General features: G+C 42.9%; 1 protein-coding gene across 2 annotated transcripts in view; it reads left to right on the plus strand.

Annotated features, from left to right (window-relative positions):
• ccdc88c (coiled-coil domain containing 88C) overlaps positions 1-12,524 on the plus strand; it is a 46,156-nt gene that overhangs the window by 18,108 nt on the left and 15,524 nt on the right. For both annotated transcript variants that reach the window (XR_010931750.1, XM_067613334.1), the window contains exons 4-22: positions 213-282; positions 1,018-1,076; positions 2,197-2,280; positions 3,982-4,125; positions 4,702-4,934; positions 5,512-5,593; positions 5,932-6,090; positions 6,410-6,556; positions 6,823-6,973; positions 7,065-7,246; positions 7,359-7,496; positions 7,584-7,868; positions 7,952-8,749; positions 9,016-9,143; positions 9,271-9,412; positions 9,508-9,651; positions 10,075-10,236; positions 10,396-10,673; positions 12,166-12,309. Coding sequence is in view for 1 of the 2 variants with exons in the window: in XM_067613334.1 (XP_067469435.1) it covers positions 213-282; positions 1,018-1,076; positions 2,197-2,280; positions 3,982-4,125; positions 4,702-4,934; positions 5,512-5,593; positions 5,932-6,090; positions 6,410-6,556; positions 6,823-6,973; positions 7,065-7,246; positions 7,359-7,496; positions 7,584-7,868; positions 7,952-8,749; positions 9,016-9,143; positions 9,271-9,412; positions 9,508-9,651; positions 10,075-10,236; positions 10,396-10,673; positions 12,166-12,309 (3,530 nt within the window). In the remaining variant the exon portion in view is untranslated. The remainder of the gene's footprint in view (positions 1-212; positions 283-1,017; positions 1,077-2,196; positions 2,281-3,981; positions 4,126-4,701; positions 4,935-5,511; positions 5,594-5,931; positions 6,091-6,409; positions 6,557-6,822; positions 6,974-7,064; positions 7,247-7,358; positions 7,497-7,583; positions 7,869-7,951; positions 8,750-9,015; positions 9,144-9,270; positions 9,413-9,507; positions 9,652-10,074; positions 10,237-10,395; positions 10,674-12,165; positions 12,310-12,524) is intronic.

A 12,524-nucleotide genomic window follows, 5' to 3' on the forward strand; every position in this document is an offset into this window, starting at 1 on the left:
TGGACTTTGATTCATTTCTACAAAATGTGTTTTGATCAATGCTGAGTAACTCTCATAAAAACAAGAACATCACTTGCAGATAGTGTGACCGCACTTAGTCAACAGAGGAGCAGCTACTAGATAATAGTTTGTCTTGCTCAAAAGTCTTTTAATAAGTGAAGTCTTGTCTCTCTCTCTGCCCCGCCACCCCCATCCCCTCTGCTCTGTTACAGGACACATTACAGCAGTTAATAGTCATGCCCCTTCCAAACATTCTCTGCATCGCCAAGGATCCCATATCAGGTAACACACACACTCCCCGCATATCACACACCCTGTTGTTGACCAAGCCCATATAGTTCCACTACCCTCATTCAAACATTCAGTCAGCTTTTCCTGTTAAAGTGAGAAAAGTGTAAAGAGCTGCTGGCAATTAAACAGTGTAACCAGAGTGGTTGATCAAATATACAGTTAGATTTTTTTTTAATTCTCTGCACCATGATCAGGAAATTTTATTTTTTGATATTTGGTGATGTTTTCTCAGTTGTAACAAACAATATAAGGCTACCAGGCTTTTTGCATGAAGAACAGTGGGCAACATCTGTATCCTTATACCCTTATTCTTTACATTTTTAAACAGAAGGAGGAATTGCTTTAAACATACAGTGTTGGTACAGGCAGTGTGTAATGATAGCAGGTCTACACTGAGCCTGTCTGTCATTGCGGCAGAAGTCGTACTGTATACTTCACTGTATAGTTTTGTCTGTATCTCTGTAGAGTTGAACTAATGTGAACTGAAATGTTCAGCGAATGACAAAAGCCAGGTTAGTCAGCAGTGAAATGTTAGCTATTGCATAATATAGTCTAACACCGCCTGAGGTGTGATATCGCTCATCTATGTGACTTTTATTCTTGTTGTGCCTTTGTAGTTTTACACCCACACACTAACACTGTTAATACATTCTTTGCATTTGATGCACTTTGTATACACTGCAGGAAAAAAATGTATGTGTGTTTTTGTCATCTCCCCGCCCCCAGCTAGGAGCATGGAAGAGCTGAAAAGACTTTTGTTGCTGGTACTAGGCTGTGCTGTCCAGGTAACACATATTCACACAAACACACACACACACACACACACACACACGTGCACCCAAACACGGGAGCTTACTGTACCACCCAGTCTGTCCCAGGAAGTGTTTTAGTGTCTGTTTAGTTTTGCATGTCTGAGCACAGCTGTTCAATGTGCCTACTGTGGCGCAGGGTGGGACTGGAAGTGAATGTGACTGCAGGATTGAAAAAACAATGGTTTACGACACTAACAGCCAACAGGTTTATGCTTCTATTCAATGAAAATGTAGCAAGTATGAGCAACTCAGTGTAAGATTTAAGAGCCTCGCTCAAAGGCACAATTGTTTAAATAGTTCATAAATAAATAAAACAATTCATGATGTGACCCAAACTAGAGTATAAACCAGATCATTCTGAAAAACACTTTTAGTAATTGAAATGTTTTTTTGTCAGGAATATAGGAGGATATAAGATTTAGTCAGACGTGGCGAGTTAAGAGTTAATTGGGTTACCTGGAGAAATTAAAGAGGAGGGGCCAGTCATGCGGGAGGTGGGGGCACAGGTGGTTTCCCTCTTTGTTTGTCTGTCTGCTCAACTCTTTTTTTTTTTTTTTTTTTGTCTCTCATTTCCACCACTCAACCCACCAAACAGTTTTTCATCTTACCTTCTCTTGCTTTCCTTTGCCCACGGCTGCTCTGTTTCACCCTTCCTCACTCTCTCCTTCCTAACTTCCCTCCCTCTCTCCCTCCCTCTCTCTCTTTCTCTCTCTTCCCTTCTTTTGTCTCGCTCCCTACCTGTTCTGGTTCTACTGGTTCCAGGAAAGAGGAAGGTCATGAGGGAGGGATGAATTGAAAGACGGAGGGAGAGAGGGAGGGAGTGAGTGGTGGATAAAGCCGCATGAAAATGTTGTTGATGTTGTACAAAACAACTCTTTCTCCACTCCAGTCAAATAAACATGTGCCAAACAAACTCGCATTTTACGTCACACCACTTCTTTCCCGTAATCCCCTTCTGCTGACATCAATTAAAATACAGATATATTAACAACTTGCACATTACACATTTTTTATGACCTTTTTTAATTTCCTCCTTTATTTGTGTGTGTGTGTGTGTGTGTGTGTGTGTGTGTGTGTGTGCGTGCGTGCTCAGTGTGAGCGTAAGGAGGAGATGATAGAGAAAATCAAGCTGCTGGATATTGAGACCCAGGCAGCCATCGTCTCTCACATCCAGGAGGTGAGTAGAGCTCAGTGCTAGTAGAGCCTACAACAGAAATAAACCAGTGACGTTTAACCGTGATCCAAACTGAAAAGACTAGAAGAATAATCTTCATTCAGGGTACTTGAGACAAGATTTACTTGACTCGAGTACCTTGCTAGGTTTTCTGGTGCTGTCAACCGCATCCTGTGGTCTTCATCAGCGAATAGAGTTTGTTTAGATGTAATAGAGATTGCTCTGTTGCCACCACATGACCTAAATATGGAACTTAAAAGTACCGACAGAAATGTGATATAAGTATAACGTACTAATAATTGTCCCTAGTGCTTTTCTAATATTTTTGTCCAGTAGGACCATGAAAAAGGTATTAAATTGCATTCTGTGTGGCATTAAAATGTTTTTTAATTTGTTGAAGAGTGGTTTGGTCGGGTGTTCACAGACAGCTGATGTCTGCTGCAGGTGCTCATTCAGTCTCTTGTCCTGAGTGGCTGTTTCACTGATGTACTGTTCCCCATAGCTGTCACATGTGATGTCATGATGACATCACACACCACCTCTTCTCCCATGTTCTGACAATCTAGCCCACGGTCCAGCCACTTAAAGGAGTCCCACTGGGATGCTTCTGATGGTCTCTGTTGATGAAACAGTGTCCTTCCTGGTCTTAAATCATGGCTCCTTACAGCTGCTGCAGCTCTCTGTCCTCTTCCTCACTGCTGTGTGGGAGGTTCATCATCACTGATCTGTTATGTTTGTTTAAGGTGTATGGTGGGTTTTAGTGGAGTTCAAATCAGAATATTGGTCTGTGTTAGTGGGTTTCCTGTATGCTGTGGCAGCTCAACATCCTCTTCCTGTTAACCTGTGAACTTGATATGTGGGTTGATGTGAAGATGTCCACCAGACCCCTACCGATACTGAAACCAGATTTACCCTGTACAAGTTAATGGGGCAGATGTGTGACCTCATGGCTGTTCCTGTAGTTTCTCTTGTTATCATGTAAGGGAAGTTCCACACTTAGGTCATGTACTTAGGTCACAACCAAGTAAACTCCATTTGCACATGAAGACTGTGAGACATGGTTGAAATCTCTGTAAAAAGCTGTAATGCTTTTGTCATCAGCTGACATAGATAAGAGAACAATAACAGCGTAGTCAACAGTAATCTGTTCAATGATCGTGCATTCTGAATGTGATAGTTAATAAAGCTCCTTCCTGTTTTCAGAAAGCTTGTTTATTTATCTCAAAGCAGCCATCAGGCTAACCGTGTCACCATGCTAGTTACCTACTTCAACTCTGACACTTTGAAGAGTCTGTCACTGCTCTCTGTGTGGATGAGCATTATTCAAGCTCACAGAACTTCATTATTTGAACTTCCTGGTAAGATCCCGAGGTTTCCAAATATGTCAGACAAGTCAAGCTGAGTTACAGGGTAATGAGCGTAAACATGCAGATCATTTCAACTGTTCCATCTGGTTTAACATCTCTGCTTTTAATATTTTACTCATAGACATAAACTGCTAGAATGAACATACAGAGTAGTTAACATGTGCTGTTGTCAGACTGTTTGGAGCAATAAAGTCACTTTAGCAGTTGAATACAGTAGTTTTTGTGTTACTGTATACACACTACATGACATGTATGTATCCTAACTGTTGGAAACGGTTACAACATCTAATTTGTGCCACATTTGACAACATTATATTTTGTGTGTGTGTTGCTGCAGGTGACTCATAACCAGATGAATGTTCTCGACCTGTCCTGGATGGAGGAAGGAGCAGAGCTCACACAGGACGAGCTGGAACCTTTGTCCCGCAGCATGGCTGTGTCGCTACGGCAACTGATTGACCAGAGAGACAAGGCCAGCGAGGTACGGAGACTCCACAACAACCACTTCTTACTACTTTATTAAACCTGCAGTGCAGAACTTTTACATATAAATGAATGTCCTTTACATTCAAGCCCTTACCAAACGAGTTTACACAACGCTGATTAAGCCCATCACCACCAGATAAATCTTGCTGTATTCAACACTGTACAGAGCATGCGCACCAGAGACTTCAGCTGGATAACTTCCGGTTAGCTCTCTGCTGACTTGAATGGGGATAAAATAATTTAATCGTGTGGCTCTTCTAGACTTTCCAAATGTTATCCGACATATGGTTTGGTCACATGTGTTTCATAATTGATATAAAAGGATAATATTTGATATATGATAATATAATTAACGCACATTTGTCATGTTGTGATGGCGTTACAAACCATAACACACTATTCTGTGGGAAGTACCGAATAATATGACATTTTTGTCTAGAAATTGATCTAAATTAAGGACATTAAATATTGTCTGTTGACAGAATTGTTGAGAGCAAAAGAGTAAGTATGATAAGGCCCAAATAAGGCCTAATCCTAAAAGTAAATTTCACAAAACTCCTATACCTTCCAGGTGATTGTGGATCTGACCCAAGAGAGGGACTACCTGTCCAGTCAACAGCCCCAGGAAGGGTGCAGGTCCCTGGGCATGAGCAGCCCGGAGCGTGGGCAGTCTTCCGGAGGTGTGACACTGAATAACGGAGGGTCGGCTGTGACTGTCACTGGACTGACCAAAGAGGAGAAGCAGCATCTGTCTGTGGAACTTGCTGATACCAAGGCCAAACTCCGCAGATACAGACAAGAACTGTGAGTCTTTTATGACTTACTGTGGACATAAGTCTAGAGAAAGTTAGAAACTGAATGTCTACTTAATTGTTTTAAAATCGGTGTTTCATGGCAAACAAATCTGCCAGCTCATACAGCTCATTACGTACTGTTGCCCATCAGAGTTGACCAAAACGTTTCTGTGGCTATCACTGGTTAAAGGCTGAACCGTGGTGATGCAAGCTGCAGCTGGAAGTCATTATACAACCAACTTGGCTTATTATGCTGTCTAGTTCTGATAAATCTGCAGTATAATCACATAGAGGATCCATCTATTTAGAGATTACCTATAAACACACACTGCACACACAGCAACTGAAAGTCATTTTGCTCAATACACTGTCTAGATTTGTTTACCTAGATATATTAAAACAAAGTCTTCAGTACTTTTCTCCAACCTTATTATGTTCAGTTGTCAAACTCTTCATTTGCTGTCAACTTATCCAGGCATTACCAGGGTGTGGGGCTGATTATACAACATAATGATGGATTGTAACATTTTTAATTGAAGCTGACCTGTAATTTGTGTGTGTGTGTGTGTGTTTGTGTGTGTGTGCAGGGAGGAGAAGACAGAACAGCTGATGGATTCAAAACATGAAGTGGAGCGTCTGGATCAGGAGTTACAGAGACTGAAACAAGAGGTCAGCACTGCTTTATCATTAGGAATGTCAGTTCTGTTTTGCTTCTGTGTTTTATCAGAGGAAATTATTTTAAAAAGAACAGAAAAGCAGATTGGGCTGCGTGGTGTTAGTCTAAGATTCTACAGAGTTTGGCATCAGTTAGTGGCAGTTTTCTGCTGTGAAATGACCATGTCCCTCATCCTGAACGCTGAAAAAACATTTAATTAATGGTCAAGTTAGTATTAGGCTTAGGTTAGAGTTAGGGAACAAATGAAATTGAAAATGAAAAGGCATTTATGTTTTTGTGTGTGTGTGTGTGTGTGTGTGTGTGTGTGTGTGTGTGTGTGTGTGTGGTTCAGAACCAGTCGCTGTCTTGTGAGGCTCGTTCGGTGCGAGCATACCGGGACGAGGTAGACTCGCTGAGAGAGAGAGCGGCCCGCGTCGACCGACTGGAGACTGAACTCACCAGATGTAAAGAGAAGCTCAATGACGTTCACTTCTACAAGACCAGAGTGGAGGTACAAACACAACTACACACACATCAGTCATACCTGGTCATGTTTTTGGTATATTTTTATAATGTACATATTTTTCATTATCTGTATGTTATCATCTACATTATTATCTACTATTATCTACATTACAGCATGAACATAAGGACTCCGATATGTATGAATATATACTTAAACTTGTTACCAACCCTTCATAAATCTTTCAGCTGATAGAGGAGAAACAAATGCACTATGAAACCAGACAGACCTGGCAGCTGCCAGTGGCAGTCCACTCAAAATGTGTGTGTGTGTGTGTGTGTCTGTGTGTGTGTGTGTGGTCATTCAGGAGCTTCGCGAGGACAACATGACTCTGATGGAGACAAAGGTGTTGTTAGAGGAGCAGCTATCTGCCTCCAGAGGGCGCTGTGATAAACTGCACACGCTTGAGAAAGACAACCTGCTGCTACGAGCTAAAATACATGACCTGGAAATGGTATTACACATCTACCACAGTTATACACTAATATATTTACTTTTCAGTATCAACAATTTATTCCAAAACAGAATGTTATGTATATTCTGTTTTAAAGGCATTTCCTGTTAAAAAGACAAAAAAGCAGACTACCACCTACTGTATCTAAATGCCTGTTAACTGCTTATGTGTCTCAGCCTGTATACATGTGTGTTTTGAGGTTTGAGACATTACTATTTGCTAATCTTGTATGTGTGTGTGTGTGTGTGTGTGTGTGTGTTGTGCAGGAGAGGGACAATGAGCGTCGGAGGTTGGAGGAGCTGGTGGAGGAGAACATGCTGCTGGAGATCGGACAGAAACAGAGTATGAATGAGTCAGCTCATCTGGGCTGGGAGCTGGAACAGCTGACCAAGAACCATGACAACACTAACACCGAGAGTGAGACACCCACTTTTTAGCTTTTCTGCTCTGTTTATTCTATTGTCCTCTATCCGTGTGTCCCAACCGATGTATTTCTTCTGCGCTGCAGCTCGGAAGTCGTTAGTTCACGAGCTGAACGAGTGTGTTTCTAGTCGGGTGTTGAAGCTGGAGAAGGAGAACCGGGAGCTGCAGGCCTCTATAGAGAGACTGAAAGAGGAGAATCACCTCCTGCAGGAGCAGCAGCTCCACACGCAGGAGCTGGACAGGGAAAACCAGGGCCTCAGCAAGAAGGTAAGAGGACTTCATGCCCTAAAGCTATTTGTACAAAGAAGGGAATACACAATATATATTTGAATTGTTACAGAGAGGAACACTTTGTCTTGTTTATTTGTTTGTTATATAGTTGGAGCGTCTCCAGGGCTTATTGGACCAGGAGAGGCTGACCAATCAGGACATGGAGTCTCTCGGAGAGGAAATATTGAAGGAAAAACAGACACTGGAGAGAGATATGCACGCTCTGAGAGCAGAGAAAGACAGACAGGTAGAAAACACACACGCTCACGCTAGTTATAAGAGACCAAACTGCATCCTTTGCTGATGCCCTCCTCTGCTTGTACCTTCCAATCAGATCTCAGAGTTGGAGAGTGAGAAGCAGCACCTGTCTGATGCGGTGGCGTCCCTCCGTGAGCGTGCTCAGTCTAACAGTGAGGCGAGGGTCCGCGAGGTGGAGGCAGAGAACCGCCTAATGCACCAGAACATCACTGACATCAGCTCCCGATTGGCCAGCTTGGAAACTCAACTCAAACAAGCCAGTGAGGAGGCAGAGAGGCTGAGGGAGAGGGCGGGACGGTGCGAGGAGGCGGAGAGGGATGCTGCAAGGTTGGAGAGGAGCAGGGAAGCTCTAAACAGAGAGGTAATCCACATTTTATTTATGATGCACACTTCATGGCAAAGAAAAGTCACTGTATAAGACACACTTCTCTATTTGGCCTCCAGGTGGCGTCTCTGCGTGCATGCAGCGAGCGGTCAGAGGCTCTAGAGAAGCAGGTGTTCTCCCTGGAGCAGGAGGTTCACAGGCTGAAGCGAGAGGCAGAGGAGGCACAGCGGGAGCTCCAGCGACTGGGGACGCAAGAAGCAGACAACAGCCTGCTGTCGAAGGAAAACCTGGACCTCCGCTGCTCCGTGGAAAACCTGCGCTCCTCGTCCGCCCGCCTCGCCACCCTGCAGGAGGAGCATAAGGAGGCACAGAAAGAGACACAGGAGCTGCAGAGGAGGCTGGAGGAGGCAAGAGAGGAGGGACAAAGAGAGAGGAAGAGGGCAGAGAGGCTGGAGCTGAACTCAGCCACTCTGAACCAGGAGAAGCATCGTTTAGAGGAGGAAATAGAAAGGAGCAAAGAGGAGAGGGAAGAGGTAGAGAGAGAGAGGCAGGAGACGCAGAGCAGAGAGGAGGATCTAAGGAGGGAAGTAGAGGAACTGAAGGAGGAGCGGAAGAGGAGGGAGGACGGTGACGAGGAGAGGAGGAAGCTCCAACTGGACCTGGAGCAGTCGGAGAAGGGAAGGAAGCACCTAGAGAAGGAGAGCTGGAGGATCAGAACACTGCTTGAGGGGAAAGAAACAGAGCTGGAGGAGAAGGTCAGGACGCTGGCTACAGTGGAGAAGGAGGGTGTAGCTCTTGGTAAGGAAGTGGATAGGCTGAAGGAGGTGGCAGTCAAAGCCAAGGAGTTGGAGAGGGAGAACAAGGAGCTGCAGAAACAGGCAACCATTGACAAGAGAACTTTGGCAACACTGAGAGAGGTGAGAGAGAAAAATCTTTTCCTCACCGCACGCAAGTCTTTAGAAATGATTCAATTTCATCAGCTGTACTATAAATACATATCCAACCATACTGTTCCATATTAGGCAAAAAACACTAACTGGTTTATATACAATATTTAATAAAAGACTGATACCAGCCAACATTCGGACTAACCTGCCCTGGTATGCCTTCTATCAGCTGTATGAAAGTGTAGATGTGTGTATAGATTTTTGTAGTTGTGTAACATGGAGCTTTGTGTGTGCAGGATTTGGTGTCAGAGAAGCTGAGTGTTCAGCAGCAGAGTGTTGAGTTAGAGAGACTCAATGAAGAACTGGAAAAGATCGGACTGAACAGAGAAAAACTACTGCAGCAAGAGCACACACTGGAGGACAGGTAGCTACGTCTCACATAGTATAATGATATTTCACTCCTATTCCAGGTTTAAATGATTTTATATGCAGAACTTATTCAGAATGTAGAAATCAACTGATTTCCTTTTATGTGTGTGTGTGTATGTCAGCAGGTACAGGCTGCTGGAGTCCAGGCTGGAGGAAACAGTCCAACAGACGATGAAGATTAAAGAGGAGAAAATCTCCAGTCTGGAAAAGAAACTGGAGGAGAGCAACACACAAAGCACTACGCTACGTGCTGAGCTGGCATCTGTAAGGACACAAATTCTTGCTACTGAAAACGCACTTTTCTCCACTCCGTTTTTTTGGTGAATTGTTATGCATCAAGTTTTTTTTTTCTGCTTTAGGCTCACCAGACAGTGTCTGCTCTGCGTCAGCAGCAGGAGGAAGAAAACCATTCCCAGCAGCACTCAGGGGGTGACAGGGGTCGTGGGTCAGCCACTGCTGAGCTGCTCCGCCTCAAAGATCATCTCATTGATGTAGAGAAGAACGTAAGATTTTCTTTCAATTTATGAACCCCTGAATAAAAACAAAATGTTTACCCACATTGAACGAATCATATTTAATGTTTTCTGTATATTTTCATATAAATTATTATTATATTATTATTATATTTTGTCTCAACATGTGCTATTTATGTACCTGGTAGCACACTGTACTTCATATATTGTATTTATAATACCTTGCATTTGTACATTACTAGTTAATCTGACATACTCTTCATTCGCTCTAATTTTAACTATTGTATTTTTTAGCTTGAGCTCCAGTTTCTCCTACACTGATCAATAATGTTTAATCTCTTCAGTCACTGGAGCAACAATCTCAGGAATTACTATTTGTCTATATATATTTTAATCAAATGTTTGGATGAGTGTTGGGTTAGTAACTGTTTTTGGTGTCACTGTTTTCTCCAGAATGCCTCCCTACAGACAGAGAGCAGTTTATTAAAGGATCAGCTTAAACAGCTGGAAAACCAGAACACTTCTCTCAACAACCAGATGCTGGGGCTGCAGCGGCACACCACCACCCTGCAGGAACAGAATTCCACCTTACACACACAGACCGCTAAACTACAGGTAAACACTAGATCATTCAGACACATTTTTGTTTTGTCAAACTCTGCTAATAAGTGGGAATAACAACTTCTGTAATATTATTTTTGCCATGATGATGTAAAAAAAAAATAAATAAATAAATAAAGTTATAGTGGATCTCACTGCGTCTTTCTTTCCCAGGTGGAGAACTCCACACTGTCGTCCCAGAGTGCATCTCTCATGGCCCAGAATGCTGTGCTGCAGGGCCAAGTCACCGCCTTGGAGACAGAGGTAGAGTCATGGCAGCGGCAGCGCGAGGAGGCGTGGCGAGCCAGAGAAGGCGTGCTCAGCGACCACGAACGCTTGCTGAGCGTTCATGAGAGGCAAGCGCACGAGTACGAGCAGCTCATCAGTCAGCACGCTGCGCTGAAAGGCAAGCAGAGGACGCTAGAGAACGAACTCAGGACGCTGCACAGCAAGTAAGTTTATAACATACAAAGCCTACTGACACTGTCAAAACACTGTGAGGTAAACTCATGACCAGAGTCTTGTCAGGGAGGAAAATATATGAGATAATAAGCTCATTAAGGTCTTTTTGTTCTACAAGTTGATATTTATAAACTGTGTATAATGTTACTCATCTTTGTCTCTGGCTGAGATTGTGTGTTAGGTCAGATGACAAATGAAGAGTGATGAAGCTGTTGTTTTGTAGCTTAATTCCTTTGCGAAACTAACACACTGCAGGTTTGTGAACTACTGTACAGAATAATGACTGAAACATAGACAGTAAAAAAAATAATGGATGTTTTCACCGTGACGTCACCCATTGGTTTGTGGACTCCTTGATTAGAGGCATTTTGACCGTCGCCATTTTGGACTTTTGGAGTCAGAAGTGACCATATTTGGAGAGAGAGTGAAGCTGACCCTAATGCTAGCTGCTAGCTTGGTAAAGTAGGTCAAGTGAGAAGTAGGGTCATCTTCTTACAGACATCTATACAATCAGACTTCTTTTTGGAGCCAGTAGAGTCGCCCCCTGCTGGCCATTAGAGAGAATGCAGTTTTAAGTCACCTCTGTATTGGCTTCACTTTTTAGACCTGGAGCTACCTGCTTGGACTGCAACAGAACTCCCATAGAGCACACTGAATTTTAAGACATACATGGAGTCACATGAAACACATACAGTGTGTTCTCAGTTTCACTTTGTTCATTATTGACATCTCATACCCACACTGTATCGTATCAGCACCAGTAGGTCACAGTCTGATTGATCAGTGACCGGAACATCAACCAACACACCACCACCATACAACCACAGCTTCACACTCAATTTGCTGTAATGATTTTTGCCATCTTGTTTCCAGAGTGTTTTTTTTTCCTCAGCTTTGATGTCATGCCAGAATTTATACAGACGATGAACCTTCCACATTGCTTTTCCAAAGGTTTCTGAAATGGTTCAGCAAGTATAACTAGTAATGACAGACAACTTGTTGGGTTTGAATATAGATTCACACTGTTGTTATACCTGCCTGACTAGACTATTTGTTAATATGAGTTGACTGTGAACTTGTTTCTACACAGTGGAAACAGGACTACAAATGTTTAACTAGCTCAAGGAATCAAACAGCTCCTCTCATGCTGATCTGCTCTTTGTTGGCACTTCCTCAAACACTATTTAATCAGCAGGATCATACTGTCAATAACTAATGTGTTACATATTTTAGAGATTCAGAAAATGCTCTTATTCCAGGAGACGTATTATTCACACTTCTCTGCTCACCATTTCATACTAGCATGTGGGCAGACTGTGCAGGTGTAGAACAGTCGGTAGGCACCAAAAATACTCAGTTGTGTGATATCAAAGGTGTATGACAGTGTGACTTGTTAATCTTGTAAAAACAGTCGCTGACATAGGAATGTCTGTCTATCACATAGGAATAACTCTTTTGCACCATCTGTCTGTCTGTCTGCAGGCATTGCATTTTGCTGCAACAGAAGGAGAAATGGGAGGAGCAGGAAGGGCGTGGACAGAAGGAGAAGGAGGAGCTGAACCAGGAGATCCAGAAGAATCGGCTACTACAGCAAGAGAATCTGCAGCTAAAAACAGAAGTGGACAGGTATATAAAAACAGTGTCAGACAGTAGCAGAAGGATGGTTGTTGAAATTAACCATTACCAGAGTTTGCTACAAGTAAGCCAATGAAATCTTCATACATTAGATATTAAGACATTATTAGAGATCAGCCACAACATCAACAATATGGAGGATCAAAGAATTTTTGTTTTGCAGCCTTCAACCTTTCTATAGGACAGTCGTGGTGAAGAAGAAGAAT

Source organism: Thunnus thynnus, chromosome 16 (assembly GCF_963924715.1).
Source record: "Thunnus thynnus chromosome 16, fThuThy2.1, whole genome shotgun sequence".
Classification (NCBI taxonomy): Eukaryota; Metazoa; Chordata; class Actinopteri; order Scombriformes; family Scombridae; genus Thunnus; species Thunnus thynnus.